Here is a 19,096-nt window from a genome sequence, read left to right as displayed (position 1 = left end):
GCCAAACTGCCCTTTAATAAGAAGGTATTTAGGTCCCATACAGTGCATTTGAAATATTAAGTAAATTATATTTCACAAAAAGAAAAAACATATATTATTAAAGCTTTGCTGGGTGCACAGAAATATTATCTATGCATTCATTCAGAACAGGAGCCTCATAAAAAATTCACATCAGTGAAATGGCTTAGTGCAGCACTTCAGAGCCACTTCTTTAATTATACATGATCACATGGCTACCTGCACGAAACACTCCTAAAGATACTCAGAGAGCATTTCATACCTGATTTCACAGGCTGCACTGTCGATCAAACAGCCTGGTATTCATGAAAACATGAAGTCTGTAACTGCCCAAAGACAGGTGGTTACAAAAGAATATGAACATACTACCTAACCCAGAACCAGAGCAGCACGGGGCAGAGGTGGGCAGATAACAGTCAGCTGAAGCACACTTGACAAACACCATACGGTATATATTTGAACTGGCACACAAGTTGTATCAGCAGGCATCCAGACAGTATTATAGGCTACAACAATGAAAGTTTATTGCATAACTCAAGTACTGACCCTTGAACTTACTGTTTTACCATTGTTATTACGCCAGGGTCGCTCAACTTTCCTCATTTTCATCTCAGACAAGAATAAGAGAAAGTGTTTATGGAGTCCAGTAAAATACACTTTCAAAGTTAAGAGTTTTCAGGCAACCTACATCTACTCACAGCAACAATACATTAATGAAAAGACAGAGGTGGATGGATCGAGTGGGTAAAGTCAAAACCACGATGCATTACATCAGGTGAAGTTAATTTTGTACAATCATTTTATGGCTAGACATTCTGGAGTCAATAAGGACAATCAAGAATAAAACTTACAGTCACATAAACTTATCATTGTCACTTACTCTACCTTCCTCTTCCTTTTACTTACTACACACAATTATTGCAGCTTCCATTTATGCTCAACTCTTGTTGCATGATCTTTATTACATTTGGGCCTTGTAGAACCCCTACCTGTGGTGTCATGGAGTCTGCCTAACACTGCAGGAGAGGTGTTTCACTCTACTGACTATTACCTTATATCAAATTTTTTTTGTTGCTGTTAAATTCCCATTCAAATAACACTCAATTTTAAGCATACCTGAGATTTCAAGAAAAGTCATATAACGACGTTCGGTATTGTTCTATTATTCCCCTAAGTTCAAGTGCTATTTTGCACTTCATCTGCAGATCAGTTGCACTGGAAAAGTCAAATGTACCTGCTGTGTTTTTTTTCTCTTTAGTTCTCAAAGCACAAGTTGTGACAGAATGGTAGCAAGTTAAAGCCTTTAACAACAGCGCTCCTTTCTCACCACTAGACGTATAAGCAAAAAAATCAAGAAACAAAGAGAGACCAACTTACTGTGCAGCTCACGATGTATCACATCTACCAGGTTTGGTTCGTCCCCCCACCAGAATATCCACAGTTCCTTACAATCCGGTTTGACATCTCGGCGCCACACACAGAGCAAGTTGGCCTGCAAGCAGCGGATGAAGCTGAGCAGAATTGGATCATCCTGCGCTGGGGCTGAGATGATAGGGCCACAGTCCCCATGACCTTCAAAATTGTACCTACGCCATTTGATGCCTGTGAGTTCAGCCTGGGGAAAGGAGAAAAAAAGCCGTTAAATCACCTCATTTCAGAGCTTGGTTGTATTTATAATATTGTTTCTTTTCTGTTGTTAATTCCTAGAATTTAGCTCTAAGGAGCCAAAGCTAAAAACTCCTATTTTCCACTTTCTCTGCCAAGAAAAAAATCAAAACAATTTTAGAAACAGTACTGAATAGAAACCTGGCTTATCCCTGCATTTAAGTTTCTCCCACAAAAACTTATTTCCAGAGTTTCTAGCCCTACTGTCATCTTATTGTTATCCAACAGGTTAAAAACCAAAATAAAAGCCAAGGATGAAAGTAAGGCCCATTCCCCTCTGGCTGGTTGGCGGTGAAGCCATTCCAGCATCAGCCCAGAAGTGGAAGCATCAAAGCCATAAGCAGAAAGTGCTACGAGATGTCAGAAAACAACGGACTTACAGGAAATAGCAAAGAAATTACTTTCACTTGGTGATGTTGGAAGTGTAATATATATATGCTATTTATTTTGCTTTAGGTGACCAGATGTGAAGCAAGAACTGTTGCCATTTACTTTTTCTCCACCCGAGAGCACTGTATTAACCACAAAAGAAGAACAGGAAGATGGCTGCCCAGGCTTCTGGGGAAGAAGTTGCTCTGCAGAGGGCAAAATCTGAAGGAATGCAGGTATTGCACTGCACAGAAAAGTGGAAACAGCTGCTAAAGAGAAAGAAGCTGGAGTACTCAAACCATGGAAAAGCTGGTACCTGGAACCAGGATAGCAGAGCAGGTCCTCATTTTTTTAATCTTTTTTTCCCCTTTTTGCTTTTAATAGCAGAGGCTCCACGCTGTCACATATCTTGTTTCTGAATTCATCGTGTGCTACCTGTTCGTCTGTTTCCTGCCCTGCCCATTGCACTTCTCTCCCCCCTCCAAGACCACAGGCCCAGAGCCTGTCCAAGGCACAAGCAGGACTCTCACGTCCCCCACAGCCACCCCAGCACGAGCACATTACCAAGGAGAAGAGCAATACATACACACTCCACGTTCACAGTGGGCTTGTATTCTAGTTCTTAACCATGTTACCACATTCTCACTGCTGTTATTACCTTTACTGCTTCATTGAAAGCATTCACACCCTTCACTCTGCGGCTCAGAAATAGCCGGTGCGCTCAGCTCTCAAGTGGTCCTACAGGAAAAGCCAGCTGGCCTACACAGCAAGCTGCAGGAGCTCCAAGCCAGCCACTGCTCCTCCAACAGGACACATTGCTGCCAGGCAGGAGAGGAAAGGCATGGCAGTGGAAGTACTGCCTGCAGGAGTGGGGTGACCCTGCACTGAGCTCCATCTGCACAGTAAGCATTCTGTGGGCAGAAATACCGATGAAGAATGTAGACAGAATTCACAGAATCGCCAAGGTTGGAAAAGACTTCTAAGATCATCCAGTCCAACCATCCGCTTGTCACCAATGCTTCCCAGTAAACCACATCCCTCAATACAATGTCTAAATGTTTCTTGAACACAAAGAGGGGCCAAGATTTACTCCTAAAGAAAACAAAAAACTGCAAATCATGCAGTGCTCCTCCTTTCATTCTGCATATGGAAGTTCAGGCTACTGCCTCCAGCACTCCTACAAAAGCCACGCTACATTCCGCATATGGAAGGCTCTCCATCTTCAAGTCCACGCACCTACTTCATTGCCCATCCTCAAAGTGCTGGGGAGCAATGGGAGAGCAGGTCAGAAGATATGCACAACACACACACCATGCTACTGGCACAAAGAAAGCAAATAGGAGAGCAGGAGGACAAGGAAAAGGCAAGGGCAAAAATCTACTTTTTCCACAGTAGGATGCAGTGTAGTGCTGGAATACTTCACACATGACATAATACTCTAAAAGAAAGCACTTACACATGCTTCTCCAAAACGTCTACATCTGTTCTACATGGATCCCTATCTACAGCATAGAAAAGGAACATGTGGAGTTTCTGAAACAGCACAGCAAATATTGTCACAGATCACAAAGCCTCAGAGATCAGTGCCAGCACAGGGAAGCCAACGAAAAACCACGTTAAGTGTTTCTATGCTGCCATCCACCAGGAACACACAAATAGGAGGATGACAGAAAAACAAAACCAAAATCAAGTTATGCGATAGCACCACGTTGGTCAGCGCAGCAATAACCAGAGATCAGCTGCCAAAGTAGTGGGCACATTCTTACATACACAGCTTCTGGGCGCCCGGAGAGACCCAGAATAGCACCCAGCACAATCCATCCATAGCAGAGATGAAATATCTCTAGAAAGAAAAGTGCACAGAAGCCACCAGAGCCGCAACTGATTTAACATCACAGCAACATACGTTGGGAGCAATCCTACAGGCTGAGAGGTACAGCCAATGACCCAAGCTGAGTTAGGCTGGCAGTGAGTGCCCGCATGAGTCCCAAGAAAAGGGAGAGAAGTTTGGGGGTGCTGAGGCTGGCATCTTAAAGCAATATCTCAGACATCTCACGTCCTGGTCAAAGCAGGGAAGCCTGTCTGGTGCATTTATTTGGATGTATCCCTCTGTTTAAATCTGTACTAGGTGAGCACTGATACTCCTCCTTCAGAACCTCCAGAGTTTGCCCCCTGTTAATTACAACTGAATTCAAGAGAAAATCTAGATACAGAAGTAGTACACAAGAGAAGACGGCAGCAGGCAGCATACATCTTGTGCCTCTGCAGGCAGTTTTCTATTAACACTAACACCACTGAGGTACCTGCACCCTTACTGAGGCTCTTCATATTCACTTATTTAAACCAGCATTAGTCCCTAGTTCTAAGCCCTCCATCTGAGGCTGGGCGTTACAACCCAGACCGCCCATGGCTCTGGAGATGGAATGGAAAAACATCCGCGGTCAGCAGTGCAGATGGGGCAGGAGGGAAAGGCACAGCTGAGCGCGGCAGGGGGTCCCCTTAGGGACAGCCCTCATCACACAGAACAGGAATTACACTCTGTGCAGAAGCTGCTGATCGCCTTGGGGCAGCACACATGAGCAGAGCTGCCAAAAGCAGGCCTGGCCTTCCCATCAGCCTGCGCCTGGCTTCGCCCCATCCTGCTTTACAGTGGAGCTGCTGTCTGCATGCACTCATAACCAGGGGGAGCTGACTAAAAATCAGAAGCATTTATTGAACAGTTTTTTCCCTCCACTCAGATCAGTCCTTAAGCCAGGTTCATTAAATAGCCAGGGAAATGCCTACACCACTAAGACAGGACAGCAGAGCGGGTCAGGGAGGGCAGCGCTGCTGCAGGTTTCAAGCAGCCCAAGGCAGGCACTGACACCAGCAGCCCTGGTTTCTGTCTGAGCACAGAACTGTGAACGTGCAGCTTTTTGCTCACAACTGTTTAGAAATGAGTGCAGGATAAAGCAAAAGTCCTGCCAGGTGATGCAATCTATTGTGTTTCTTGCATCTTCTCCCACATGCAGTTTCAGCTTATTACAGTTGTTACAATTTTCTTAACACTAAAAATCAGGACAGAAGAAGGAACTTAGGAATACTTACAATTAACCAACATTGTTAGTAAATCACACGTTATGCAGAAGACTGTTTGCTTTGTAAGGAAACATTTTGGAGGGTTGTGCTGCAAAGCGTCCAACTCAACCAAATTAAAAAATATATGTAATTCTCTGTCAACAGCAGTTGGACACAGAATGAAGAGTTTGTGAGAAGGCTGTTCTGCATGTGCCTGTGAGGAAACAACGAAATCAGACCTCTGTCTAACAACAACATCCAAATCTCCAACATTCAGCTTGCAACTACAGAATTCCCAAGACACTGAAGATCTGCTTCTGATATAACCATAGGCAGCTATTGGGTAAGTGTCAGCATTCCAACCCAGTACTCCATGGAGGCAGCTGAACGCATTCGAAACATACCCAAGAAATACGTAATAATGAGAACACAACCATGTCAATGCTTTCATTCACATGGCCAGAGAGTGCAACACGACTCTTGGCAAAGCAGGAGAACATAGGCTTCCCTCTTTGTGGGTGACTGCCTTTATCACTGCACTCTGCTGGGCAGAACAGCTTCAAATAGAACAAAAAAAGAGAAGACCTAAGAAGATTCAACCCTCTGATACCCCCTATATACACAAGGGAGAAGAGATAGTGAAAGCAAATTTGCACCTTCTCTTGCAGCCATTACTCTGCAGCCTTAAATACAGACAACACCTCCACGCGATCTGCAGCAGCTGAGGGCTGGAGCCATTTTAACTCCAAGACAGCATTCAGCTCTGTAAATCCCCAGTAGAGATAAAACCTAAGCTCTGATTCCTTCCCCTCCCCTCAGGCTTAAATCAGAACAACAGGCAGGCAGGGTCTTCTGCTGATCTCACAGTGCTCAGATTGGCAGAGTTTCGGCTGCTAAAAAATCACAATTCCCCAGCAACATTTCACACGGCACAACTTGATTCTGGCACGCTCCCAGCAGCCCTGAGGATTTAATTAGTGCTGTGTAGCCACTGTGACTATTTTCCTCTTCTGCAGTCCTCACAGATGGAACACAAACAAAACAGATCTTCTGCCACCTCTTTCTTGTGCTCATCGCCATCTAATGCTTTTTCCCCACAAGATGTAGATAGTCCAAACCATAAACCAATTCTAAATTAACCTCCCAGAAGACTTAAGAAAGTCCACCTGTTCTATCGCAGAGCTTGGACAGATCGCACCAGAACACAGCAAGAGAAGCACCAGGCATGCAAAACCTTGTGTTTGGGCACACTAAGCATACAGCAGAGCTTTCAGATGAAGTTATGTAACCACGTGGCTTTTCTTCCTGCTTCATATAGCACAAATGGGTGGAAAAAGCTAAGGCAGATTCAGGCCCCAGAGTGTGGGAGATCAGCACTCCAGAGCCTCCAAAGCAGGAGGGACATACAGAAATGGAGACAAAGATGTACAGAACAGGCAGGGAAAGCCCACGAAGAGAAGCAGACACAGCCCAGCCCTCAGCTCTGCCCTGACCTCCTCAAAGGCCTTCAGTCTGACACTGCTCAGGTCATTTTCATCCCTCTCAATTCTCCGACTCAAAGAGGAGAAAAAAAAAAGGTCATTAAAATACTTCTCAACTACCTGTCTAAATGGCACTCCTACAAACAAGTTACTGTCATCCCGTGGGACTATAAAGAAAGAAAATCCTTTTTTTGTAAGAAAGATGCTAAGGTGTCCAGGGTGTCTCAGAATCCTGATTTATTTCCTAGCCTCTCAAGGTGGCTGAAATCTAAACCATTTCTCTAGTCTTGATTTTTGCTTACTTTTATGTCAAACTGTACTTGACGAGTGTTTTTAATCTACAATTTATGCTTTGAATTGGAACACAGAAGATTTAAGTGTCTCAAATATATTTGCCAATTTTATTAGCCGCATCTTAGAGAGCTCCATTCAAGTAAGTAGCTGTGCTGAAGCCACTGGAGACTCATACTAAGGACTACTCACAGGAGGAGAAATCTGCATAAGAAAGCCCTTAGTTCATAGTCCAGGAATTTAAACTGTAGTTAAAGGTGCCATGGGAATTACACCACCATTTTAATTAAATGCTATAAGATCTTGCAGACAGATTCAAGATTAGCACCATCTGTTTTGGTTCTGAGTGTTCCATTTCACTACATCATTCTCACACAGCAACAAAATATCATTTCACACTCTACTCAGCCATTCAAACACCAGATAACATTTATGTCATCCCCACTATGAAGGGAGGACCAAACAAGGCTGCAGCAACCTGTGCTTACAGGGAGGTGAACAGCACACGCTGACAACAACTCCTATCCCCCATTCCCACCTAAATAAAATATTTAGTAACATCTGCGTAAGTCCCTGTCAAGTGAATAGGAAGAACAAAGGCAAAGAAAACACACGTACACCCCGAGGAACAGAGACTGCTTTGCTAGAGGAAACAACTGGGGCAGCAGCACCTCCTCCAGCAAGGAGCCAAGCAGCAGCACACAGCCACGTGCAGACATTCCCTCCCACCTTTTTTACTTCTGGGTTTTTAACTCTTGCAGTTGTTTTTTTGGTTTTTTTTGTTTTTTTTTTTAAAAAAAAAAAAAAAAAAAAAAAAAAGTAATAATAAAACAAACGTCCTCCACCCCATGCAGTCTCTCAAAATCAGACTACTTACAAAACTACTTATTACCATTCCCCTTCCATTTGGGAAGAGAGGACAGGTTTGTGCATCCTTCCTGCAGGGCTCATCCCCGCTGCTCCTTTCCCAAGCGAAGTGCACTGTGCTCAATGGGCTGCACTGAGTCCAGAATGGCATCTGTTGGGCACTGACTGGCAGACCAGCCTGAAAAGAACCGCATAAGCAATGATCTGTACCAAACCTAGTCATGCTTCGAATTCAAAAAAAGGAAAAACACTAGCAGATCAGAAAAAAAATAATAGTCCAATACTGAAATGGCATCTACATGGCCAACAGGAATACCACGTTATGCTCAGTGCTCTGAAGAGCAGAACTCAGCTGAGTGCCATTTCCTTCAACTTGCACCCGCTGGGCAGCAGAACAACACATCTGACTTGGTTCCTGCCCTGCCCCGAGGGCACAGTCCAGTGGAGAAGGGACACAGAACAGCCACCAACAATCCCAGAAAAACAAGCGTCAGCCCCTCTGCCCACCTGTTCTTAAAGCCAGACTGCACCTGAGTGCCCCGACATGCAGCACCAGAGGCCAGCACAGCACGCAGCCCTGCTCTCTGTACCCCACTGCACACAGCTGCCCCAGAGCCATGTGTGACAGTGTGCCAGCCCTTATCTCCTCCAGGTAACCAAGGTCCTATTATCAGAAGGATTCCCGATGGAGTTCATACCTGGGATCATTTGAGATACTGCATCTTAGTGCTTAAGACCAGAGAAACCAAAATACTTCTAAAAACATCCACACATACCATTATTAAGAGCCACAAACCAACAGTCAGCTATCATGCTTAAGAAGTAAACAGTAGTGACAGGAAGGAGGGTTTTTTCTGTCTCCCAGCTGTCAGCACAATCCCATGTACAAGGGAGAAGAGGCAGCTAGGAAGATTAAGGGATTGTTTCAGAAGACAAGTCAGAGCAGTCTCAGAAGGAATTTGAGGTGGAAAATATAAAAGGATCCCAGTACAAATGCTCAGGTTTCAGCAGTTCTGGCAGATGTAGGAGCTACCAAAGAAGTTCTGAGTGGCAAGCATAAAAAAATAATCTGATACAAAGGCCCAAATTACTGATTTGTATCCCAAGAGCCATACAATTTCTGGGTTAAGTACCAAAATAAAAGTCCAAAATAAGGCAGCAGAAGGAAGACAAACAGGCACACACTGACATACAGGAAGAGCAACAGCACCTTCCTGGAGTCCGATCTCTCAGACAGCTATAGTCCAGCATCTGCTGATCTTGTGCTGTAGTGCAAAAATGTGTGAAAATGGAAGACTAATAAAGCACATACTAATTGCTAATAAACATTAAAGAAGATTTTTACTAGTCAAATAGCTACAGGTCAAGTGGGAAAAGTTCTGCTGCAGATTAACACCCACCAAAAGGGAAAAGGAGAGAACACATTTGCTATTGTAAAAGGGGACACCTGGAATCAGTGTACAGAAAAGTGTTTCACAAGATTTTCCACAGATACTAAAATGAAGGAGGAGACTAGCAAACTGACAGAATCTGCTTACAAAATTGAGATGGGAGGATAAGAGCCCATTGCAAAGAACTTAAAATTGCACACCGTGGAAGAAATCAAGCCAGCATGGGAAATTCAGCATAGATAAACGTGACATAAATCGAGGGTGTAGGCACACAAATAAGAAAAACAGAACAAAAGGAATTCGTGCAAGACAACCTTCAGGCTCCATCAAGATCTCAGTGCAGTGAATGGCTTTGGTTAACAAAGCTCCAGCCCCGAGCAGACCCAGCAGCACTCAGCACACAGCTCTCAGCATGGCTCTCCAGCTCCTCTCTGCAGGAAGGGCTGCACCAAGTTCATCAGACAGATGTGAAAGGATAACGTGTAAACCCAGCCAGTGGCCAAAGGGCAGAGATTCAGCCACTACCTGAAAAGATGCTCTTATGTCAGAAATACTAAAGATATTACAGCAATATCTTCTCAAGTAAGCGTGCTACTGAAACCCAGGGGGCACACACCTGCACACACCTGTTCCTTCTTCTCCGTGGGGCCTTACAGATCCATGAATTGCAAGCAGCCACACTAGAGTCATCAGCAGTGTGAGAAAGGAAAATTGAAAAGCTCATTTCAACAACAAAACAGGTGCGGAATGGGTAGGAAGATAGTTCTCATTGGATGCTACTGGACAAGATCTACCTGTATCTATAGAGAACTTACTGACCCACATTAAACATAAAAGCAGACAAAAGCACTCAAAAACAAATTGTGGTGAGTTTTGCTTCTGTTTTGGGTGTTTTTATGTAATAGAGAGGAAGAAGTGAAACAATCACCTATATCAGAACTGAACAAGGAGCATAAATACAGATGCACTGCTGTATGCCGCAATGTCTGCGAGCAAAATGTCTCCTCTGAGAAGAGACAGAAGGAACTGAATACCCTATTTCAACTTGAACAACCCTAGGGTTAGGCACTTACTAATGTGTAATCCAGCTCCTCTGACAGCTTGTGAAATTCTCCTTTAGTGGTTCACGTCCTTAAACAAGAACTTGTGGTAACTTCTCCCTAATATTGTGTTCCCTGAACTTCTGCAGGTCAGGCTATGGCTGCAATTACACAGAGCAGGCTAAAGAACCACACAGTTCCACAGAGCACCGACCAGCTCCTTCACAAGAGGAATCAACTGTGTTATAACTTCTGATTATATAGCTGAGAACAGAGAAAATGAAAACCACCACTGCGCTTTTCCAGCGCTTCTAACAGCGCAGAAATCAAACCCACGTGCAACGGACTGCCAAAGAATCCTTTCCCTCGCTCTGAATGATCAGGTCTGCAGCTCCCTTCAAAAAGCCATCACTAGCACTAAGGAACTGCCCATGTTCCAAATTAAAAAATAAAACCTCTCTTACAGAGAAGTTATCCAATGTATTCAAAAAAGAAAGCAGAACACATGTCAGCAGCCACAAGAGAGCCAAGTTACAAGCAAATATGAAAGTGAAGGATTCTTCTCTCTTCCTTCAACCTTTTATTTTTAACTGAAGGAAGGAAATATCAAACATCAGAGTCTTACAATGGACTATCAGATGTTTCCCAAACAGAGTAATCTAACACATGAGCAGTTAAAAAAAAAAAAAAAAAAAAAAAAAAAAAAGAAGAAGAAGGGGGAGGAGGAAAGGAAATAACAACCAAAGTAGAGTAAACTTTGGCCCACTGAGTTCAGGAATGCAGTTCCTTTCCTTCTTTTATGCAAAAAATAAAAAAATAAATCTGCACCGGGAGCTCAGAACACTGTCACACCACCACCAAGCACTACGGCTGTGGGAACAGCAGCTCAGGGATTGCTCCACGCACGAGCGGCGCCCACAGCCCGACCCGCACGGCACCAACGCCAGCAGGAGCACCAAGCAAAGCCCTGCTTGTTGAGCTGCCTGCCAAACCCCTTAAAAAAGGAAAACCAGGAGGAGAAAAAAAACACACCTCTCTCAAGAACTCTTTTATACAAATCTTCCTTAACATAGAAAGTACAAATAAATCCACTACATGACTGGTCATGCAGGTTCCTTTTGCCAGTTTTCTTACTGTCACTCCTGCGCACACATGAACCCAGCACCTCCTCCCAGAAGGAAATTCTGGAAATTCACTAGCTCAAAATGTTATTTAAAGACAAAATTTGATCATCAGAAACATTGGGCAAACTCAGGATAAGGTAACTTAACCAATTAGCCTCCTCTGTCAGCAAATACATTGTTTTCTGTATAAAGGTGTTGGCACAGTTACTACAAGGCATTCCTGGAAAGGATTTTATAGCTTCCCCAGAATCAGCTACAAGTTGTGGAACACAGCAGCCATGCAGGAGCTGAGACTTACAAGAACCCACCAGCAAGAGACTGCAGCTGGACAAAACGGGCTCAGCACTTCCTAGCAAACCAAAGGCTCCATTGAGGAAAAAAAGCATGGTTTTATACTGTCACACAGTAATACATTACCAAAAGGCAGGAGGTTTTCAATGCCTGGATCAGTAGCACAGAACAGTTTCCTATAAATTTTCTTTTCAATCCACCATTCTGTCAAAATACTGTATTTTGTGGGCAAACATGGAGCTGTAAGAACAGTCAACAAGGCAACGTCTGCAGCACAAGTCTCTTAAAACTAAAGGATGAATTAAATAAAGTTGTACTGAATGAGCTTTCAGTCTCCTCTCCTGCACAGCCACTCATACCCAGCTTCAATCTGTGCTGCTGCCTGAACAAGGGGGGCAAGGGAATGAGGGGTGCAGTGCTGGGGGGATAAGAGGGGACAGGAGTTCCCTGATGCAGGTGTACATGGGAGCTGAGTCCTGCCATGGGCAATAGGGCAGGGAAAGGAACACTGGGGGGGAAAAAGCGCTCCTTCTTCCTATAAAGTTTTTGACTTGTCATAGAAAGCTAAGAGCAGTACACAGCACTGCCACAGGGGCTGATAAAAGAAAGCAGAGGAAAGTTCCTACTGAAAAGTGATATAGAAATGTGTCTTAATTTAAATAAAAGCCTTAACTGGTGAGGACTGTCCATTTTTCTCCAGTTTTGTATGATTAAATCCAATTGTTAGCACAGGGACGAAGTATTAGCATGTTTGACCTCGTTGATGTAAATATTGCCTAGAGGCACATTATGTAGCAGCAGCACCATAAAACTTCCTGTTTCAAAGAAACAAAGGAGAGAATGCCACCAAGCACTCAAATCACATTTCCATACACATTATTGCAATTCCACTCAGGAAAGGGAATGAAGCCACAAATTAGCAGTGAGTACAGAAGCAGCTCACAGCTCACAGAGCAGTAGAGGAATACAGAGATTTGAAAGAGTGTAATGCTATACTGGTCAGCCCCAGAGACAACCCCCTACCCATGTTACTGGGCTGCCTGCAGGAGCACACTCACAAGGTTAAGAAAACTGCCATGCAGTTCTACAAACCTCTGAGCGTGCAGGCATAGAGTGCTAACATTGGTAACATTCCTGCATCAGGAAGAAACAATTAGAAAAAAAAAAAACAAAACCACAATGAGAATTAGTTGTTAGTATTGGATGGCACTGCAGGAGATAGCACTGAGTCAATGCAGAATGAAAAATAAAAGGCAGAGAAGGCACAGGACCAAAGCCTCTGGAAGCAAAATCACAGAGGATTTTGGATAACCAGAGGAGATGGAGCAGTAAGAGAAGAATGGAGAGGAGCAGAATGATCCCAGTCACAGGATGAGAAAACTGCAGCAGCACCCCTGAGATGAGCAGGGATGTTCAGCAGAAGGATGCTGCCCTGACCAAGGAGGTACACATGAGGTGAGCAGGTTTCCTGCAGTGAGCAAGGGAGATGGGAAACAAGGTGGAGAGTTCTCACCCCATAACCAGAAAGCTTATCAAACAGGCATAAGTGTTTAACTTCTTACAAGCATGCCATTCCGGTCACAGCGATACCTCCAAGCATTTACAGAAGGGCAATCTACACCCCACACCAAAGGGACAGTTATGAATACTTTAAAAAAAGAAATCCATAAAGTCTCTCCATCCAGTGACCAAAGGCAATTAGTTCAGCACTCAGCAGATACAGCTCACAAAAGTTTCTCCCCTAAAATTCAAAGATCTCCATTTCTATAGATTTCTTCAAGACAATTGCATTGCAAAGAAGGAAAATAATAGCAGAAAGCTTCACATGCAGCATTGAAAAGTTCCTCCTTTTAACGCTTCCACATGAGGAAGTGCTCTCAGAAGCAGAGAATGGAAAAAAGAAGAAAAAAAAAAAAAAAAAAAGGACTCAAGATCAAAATGTTTTTGATAACTAGGGTTGTGATGTCAGTATTGCACAATGATGTAGAACACCCCACAAATACTGAATCTTTTCAGCCGGATAAGCAAGTGAAAGTTACAATTTTTGATCAGCAGTTGTTTTTGTTTGTTTTATTATAAACACGTCAGCCTAATAGTTGAGTCTCATGTCCACATTCATGGCAGCTCCCTCCCCAACGCACAGTGCTGTCACCAGCAGCAGAACGTGGTCATTGGAAGACTCACAGCTGCAGGAGATGTGCACGTTCAGAACTAAGCAGGATTTCACAGAGCCTCACTCAGACACTTCCCACCAGCTAGTCCAGGTCTTTGGTCCCGAGCTGCAAATGTAACTCCTACACACTCAACTTCCTTGTGCAGCATGCAGAAAAGGTTACTTACCTAACTCAATCATTAATTCCACTCCCAAAGGTGGGCAAGTTGGATGTGACACACTTTGGATGCTGCTCTGTCCCAATCTCTTTAGAAATCTGCATTCATTTGTTTAAACTCATACCTGAATAGGCTCCGTGGAACTCCTGAATGCTCTCTGACTGCTTTCCAAAAAGATTTTGAAGGGAACTTTTCCACTTCCATCCCATTACCCAATAAAATTCAGGATAAAAGGTAACTAAAGAATCAAATACTGATGGAAAATTCGACAGGTTAAGTCCATTCCGTGAATACATCTACGTAAATTCACACCTACACAAAGCCTGAAAGAAGCAATATCCTGACCACAACGTGACACAGCCACAGTAACAGCCTGCTGCTCGGATAATCCGGTGAGCAGGGCCAGGTTAATTTACTACTGCCTATGGATTTGGTTGTGCAATCAACTGTTTACTATGAAGTCTTTTACTGACAATTACGCAAGGTACTAAAGAGTGCCTCTACAGCACTCCTGATCTTCACTTCAGGATGCCTTGAAAACCCTTAAAGAAGATATTTCAAATGCCATTTCAGACTCCCTTGGCTCCTTTCAGTTTCACTACTAAAATGGCAGCAAGTCTCGCTGATGGAAGCTTGTTCTGCTTGGGAACTAGAAGCAGAACCCCAGTGACCCTCGGGGTGTGTAAATCGCATTGGAAGGCGATGTGGAGCAGAGACAAACTCCTGCCACTCAGAGCTCTCCTGCAGCAGGATCCTGGGAGAATGCATTTAAACACCTGCTCACAACCTCTTTGACAGTAGATTCTACAAAGCATTATACAAATACGTATCACTTTTCAAGCACAAAACCAAGTCCTTTCCAGGCTGAAGACTCCTACAGCATCCAGTCTTTCATCACACAAAAGCTGTTCCAAATTCACAGTCACTCCTGACACCCTTGGCTCCATTCTTTCTCCTGGCCCAGCGGACATTATGCAACCTCGGCCCAGTTTTGCAGGGCTGTCTTGTGTCTCCTGATCCACCACTGCAGTACAGGCAGGCAAAAGAATCACAGAATCACAGCCCTTATCATCACAGAATGGCCTGGGCTGAAAAGGACCACAATTATGTAGTTTCGACCCCCAGCTATGTGCAGGGTCACCAACCTCCAGACCAGGCTACCCAGAGCCACATCCAGCCTGGCCCTGGATGCCTCCAGGGATGGGGCATCCACAACATTTTCCAGAATGTCTTTGACTGTCCTGATAATTACTAGTTTCAATTGGCCATGCAAGCTAAGAGCCCCACGTTCCCTCCACACCTTCACCTCCATACCGTCAGCCCTTACTCACAGGAAAAAAATAAAATCAAATTAATTTCAGTACAACTACTTTTATGATACAGGATTTACACAGGAAGACTGTCTGCCAGCTGGACTGAAGTTTCAGTCCAAAGGGCATTACTTCAGAACATGTGGCCTAAGTAGTTATTAGCCAACACTTGGTATTTAAATAAACTGCCCCTTAACAATTGCTTATTAGGCACTGTTGACAAACAGGCGTTCTTCTCCAGCAGCAGACATTTTGACTACTGCTGCAAAAACAGAGTTAGGACAAATACAACTCCTTCTATTGCTCTGCGGGTGTCAACAGATTTCAGACAACGTGGGCTCTTAATGAGCACGGCCACCGACCTGCCAGGCACCACAGGACGGACAGGCTGCCATCCGAGGCATGTTGTGACCCTCATAATGCCTTACTAAGAAATGCTTTATGTTCAGGGCAGACACTGAGGTTCTCTTCTGCCTGCCTGACCAAGCACACACATTAACTCACTTTCCACAGTGGTTCTGCTTCCTGTGTCAGCACAGCACAGCACGGAGAGCAGCCCCTCACGCCATGCCTGAACACCACTGCAGGTACCAGACATCACTTCTGGCACCTGCATGATCAGAACTCATTTTATAACCTTAAGACTATGCCGTCCCCTCAGGTGACATATTTTAAATTAAGAGCCTCTACACATTCAGGGCATCACTGACAAAACATAACCAGTTCCTAGAAAGCTTTGGAAAATATTTTTCACGACAGCAAGATACTTTCAAAAATATTTCCCCAAGAAAATCCAAACAAACAGCAGTGCCTACCATCTCTCTGAAGAATGTCTACAGCTGACAGACAAACAAACTGGAAATGATGGGTTGCCAAACACCCCGAAGCCACTGCCAACCTCAGGCACACAGCACAGGCCGGCTCCTCTGGCACAGGAGATGCTGTTCCTCTTCAGACAAAGGGAACGTTTGTGGGAAGAAACGCTGCTCCAACACCAGCAAACAGAAGTACTATTTCTGAGCTGTCATTCTCCAGGCAAGAACATCACCTTTTGATTCAAGCCCAAAACGAAGCTGGAGATTAAAAGTGAACTGTAATACACATGGCAGAATGGGTTTCAGGCAGCTCAGTAATTCACCTCACTCCTACGGGATGAATGAGTTCCCATCAACAGCTGATTCATTTGTGCATGTTTCTGTTCTGTTGCACTGCAAGAGTAAATGAAGAGCAAAACTTCCTCAAATTAGCAATCCCTACTATTGTACCTTTAACACTTTGTACGTTTTTACATGAATGTGACAATTTGAGGTTATAAGGTCAGTTCTGCTGGCCACAGACCCCCCGTCCCTACTTCCTTCCTTGGTATCCTTCACTGATACATACACCATAACAAGCACCAATTCAATTGAAAAAAAAAAAAAAATCACACTGACAGTTACTGCATTTGTATATGTATATACAAGTATATATAAAATGGATATATATATTTTTTTGCAAGTAGACCATGAAAATAATGAAATCATTACAGTTGGATGCGTAGTACATTACAACTACAACTACATTGGATATGTAGTACATTACAAGTATGGGTACCTTCCACAAAATTACTTGAGAAAAGAAGAGATCACACATTAAACTCATAATTATTATGAAGCTCACCTGCATTCTGATGGAATCACAGCCCTATTTCAAAAGTTCCCATTCCCCTGCCCAGCAGGGAGAAACACAAAGCAGACAGACCAAGCTGCAGTCACTGCGAAGTAACCTCATATTGTGATGTATGCTAATTGCATGCCACTATTTTTTTTAACCAAAGGCAGACCTGCAGTTTGCAACCACATAAAGTTACACACATCAAAAATAATCAGTTTTCCATGAATAAAGGGGGATCTCACTGCTCCTTCCACAAAGCAGAGAGCGCTCCGTTCCTCTGTCCATCTGTACGTCCCTCACGCTCACCATTTTTCCTTCACGTGCAAGAGCAGGACATTCAAAGTCACTGCAACAGCTCCTGCACCTCTGCACACACAGCACTGCTTCCTACACGCAGTTATTGCTCAGAGGGCACCACCAAGGAAAAACCCATGCACAAGGCCAGGTGACGGAACAGTACACGAAAAAGCCAAAATTAGTCCAGCATTCATTCGCACAGAAGGAGCTCTGGGCTTGTTTCCCAGCAGCTGAGCACTGAGGGCTCCTGCCCCACATTCTCCATAGGTATGAACAAAATAACAAATAAAGGCAACAAAATAACAGAGAAGCAAGCAGACGGAGGCAAAACAATCAACACAGGGCAAAGAAAGGCAAAACGACATCAAACAAAAAGATCATGCACATTTCCAGTCCGTTTTATTCTTCCCCTTCCTTCTTGCAAGACAGCCAACAGCACCCTCCTCCTTTCTGCTGGAAATGAGAGATGCCACCAGCAGCCACCTCCAGTGCTCACATGGGGAAGGACCCAACATCCCCCCCATCCCCACCCCGCACTACGCATTCCCATGCACACACCAAGTCCCCCCCAACTCCCCCCCAACTCCCCCGGCTGCCAGGCCCCCCAGCACGGCCATGCCCAGCCGGGGCAGGGGCTGTGGGCAGCAGGTGCACAGCCTGCTGGTAAACTGGCTTCTAATGGACGCTGCCCCTGAGTGGAAAGAGTCCTGATAAATTTAGACCATACACCCCGTGCTGGCCAAAACCGATAGCGTAATTCCCGCACCATTAAACCAAACAATCAGCCCAAGTACAAAAGTTGCCAATTACCAACGATACAGAAATACAGCATCAACACTATCCGGCAGACAACATCTTCGGTTGTTTCTCTCCAGAGAAGGAATGAACGATTATTTCTGCACTCGCCATGTCTCGGGGCAGGCTCTGTGCCAGGCGTGGCCGTACCGGGAGCTGACTGAGATCCTCGCAGCTCCCCGCGCCCGCCCGCTGCCGCCCCGCCGTCATCGCGCACAGAGCTGCACCGGCCCGGGGGCACGGAGCGGAGCCGCGCACGGAGCGACACGGCCGCGGGGAGCCGCGCCGGGGGAGGGGCCAGCGGAGGAGCAGCCCCACGGCCCGGGCTATAAAGCCCCCGGCAGCCGCACCCGGCGCCAAACCCGCAGCGCCCGGTGCGAGCCGTCGTCCCGGCCCACCCTTCCCCCCTCTCCTCCTCGGGCACTCACCAGCGAGAAGAGGTTGGAGTGGCAGTCCTCCAGGCTGGCCCCGTTCGCCACCCAGTTGGCCGCTGCAGTCATGATCCTCGGCGAGCCCCAGCGCGGGGCATGTCTGGGGAGCGGGGCCCGGCGACGGGGGGAGGCTGCGGGCGCTGCCGGCCGCTGCCCGCTGCCCCGGGAGCTCCGCTGTGCCGGCGGACGGGGGGCGGCGGCCGCTCAGGCGGCTCCGGTGGGGGCTCGATCCGACGGGGGCCGCTCAGCAGGCGGCGGCGGCGGGGGGCGGCCCTCCCGCGGGCCTCCAGGCCGCCTCAGCGCCGCGGAGGAGGAGGAGGAGGAGAAGGGGAGGAGGGGGGCGGGGGGGCCCGGGGCCCTTCTTCCGCGTCCAGCGCCGGCCCCCCCGGCCGCGGCGGGGCTCGGGGCTCCTCCCGCGATCCGGCGGCGGTCCCTGCGGGGCGGGGGAGGGCCGAGGGCAGTGGCGGCGGCGGGCGGGGGGCGCTGTGCGGAGCCCGTGTCCCTCCCCGCCCCGCCCGGCCGCCCCTCGCTGCTGCCGCCGCTGGCGGTGGGTGGATGGTGTTTTCCTCCTCCTCCTCCTCCTCCTCCTCCTCCTCCTCCTGCCGCTGCCGCCGCCGCCTTGTTTACGCTCCGTGCGGGTCTCCCGGTGCTGCGGGAGGCGGGCGGCGGCCCGGGCCCGGAGAGG

General features: G+C 46.1%; 1 protein-coding gene across 1 annotated transcript in view; it reads right to left on the bottom strand.

Annotated features, from left to right (window-relative positions):
* Window positions 1-18,480, bottom strand: part of MED13L (mediator complex subunit 13L) — a gene marked incomplete at both ends in the record, with an annotated part of 176,746 nt that extends 158,266 nt beyond the window's left edge. Inside the window, 2 exons of the mRNA XM_079543939.1 lie at window positions 1,396-1,633; window positions 18,409-18,480. Of these exons, the coding sequence (XP_079400065.1) occupies window positions 1,396-1,633; window positions 18,409-18,480 (310 nt within the window). The remainder of the gene's footprint in view (window positions 1-1,395; window positions 1,634-18,408) is intronic.
* Between the last annotated feature and the right edge of the window lie 616 nt (window positions 18,481-19,096).

Source organism: Tetrao urogallus, assembly GCF_951394365.1.
Source record: "Tetrao urogallus genome assembly, chromosome: 17".
Lineage (NCBI taxonomy): Eukaryota > Metazoa > Chordata > Aves > Galliformes > Phasianidae > Tetrao > Tetrao urogallus.
The sequence above is the reverse complement of the archived record's forward strand: the minus strand, read 5'-3'. Positions and strand labels throughout refer to the sequence as shown.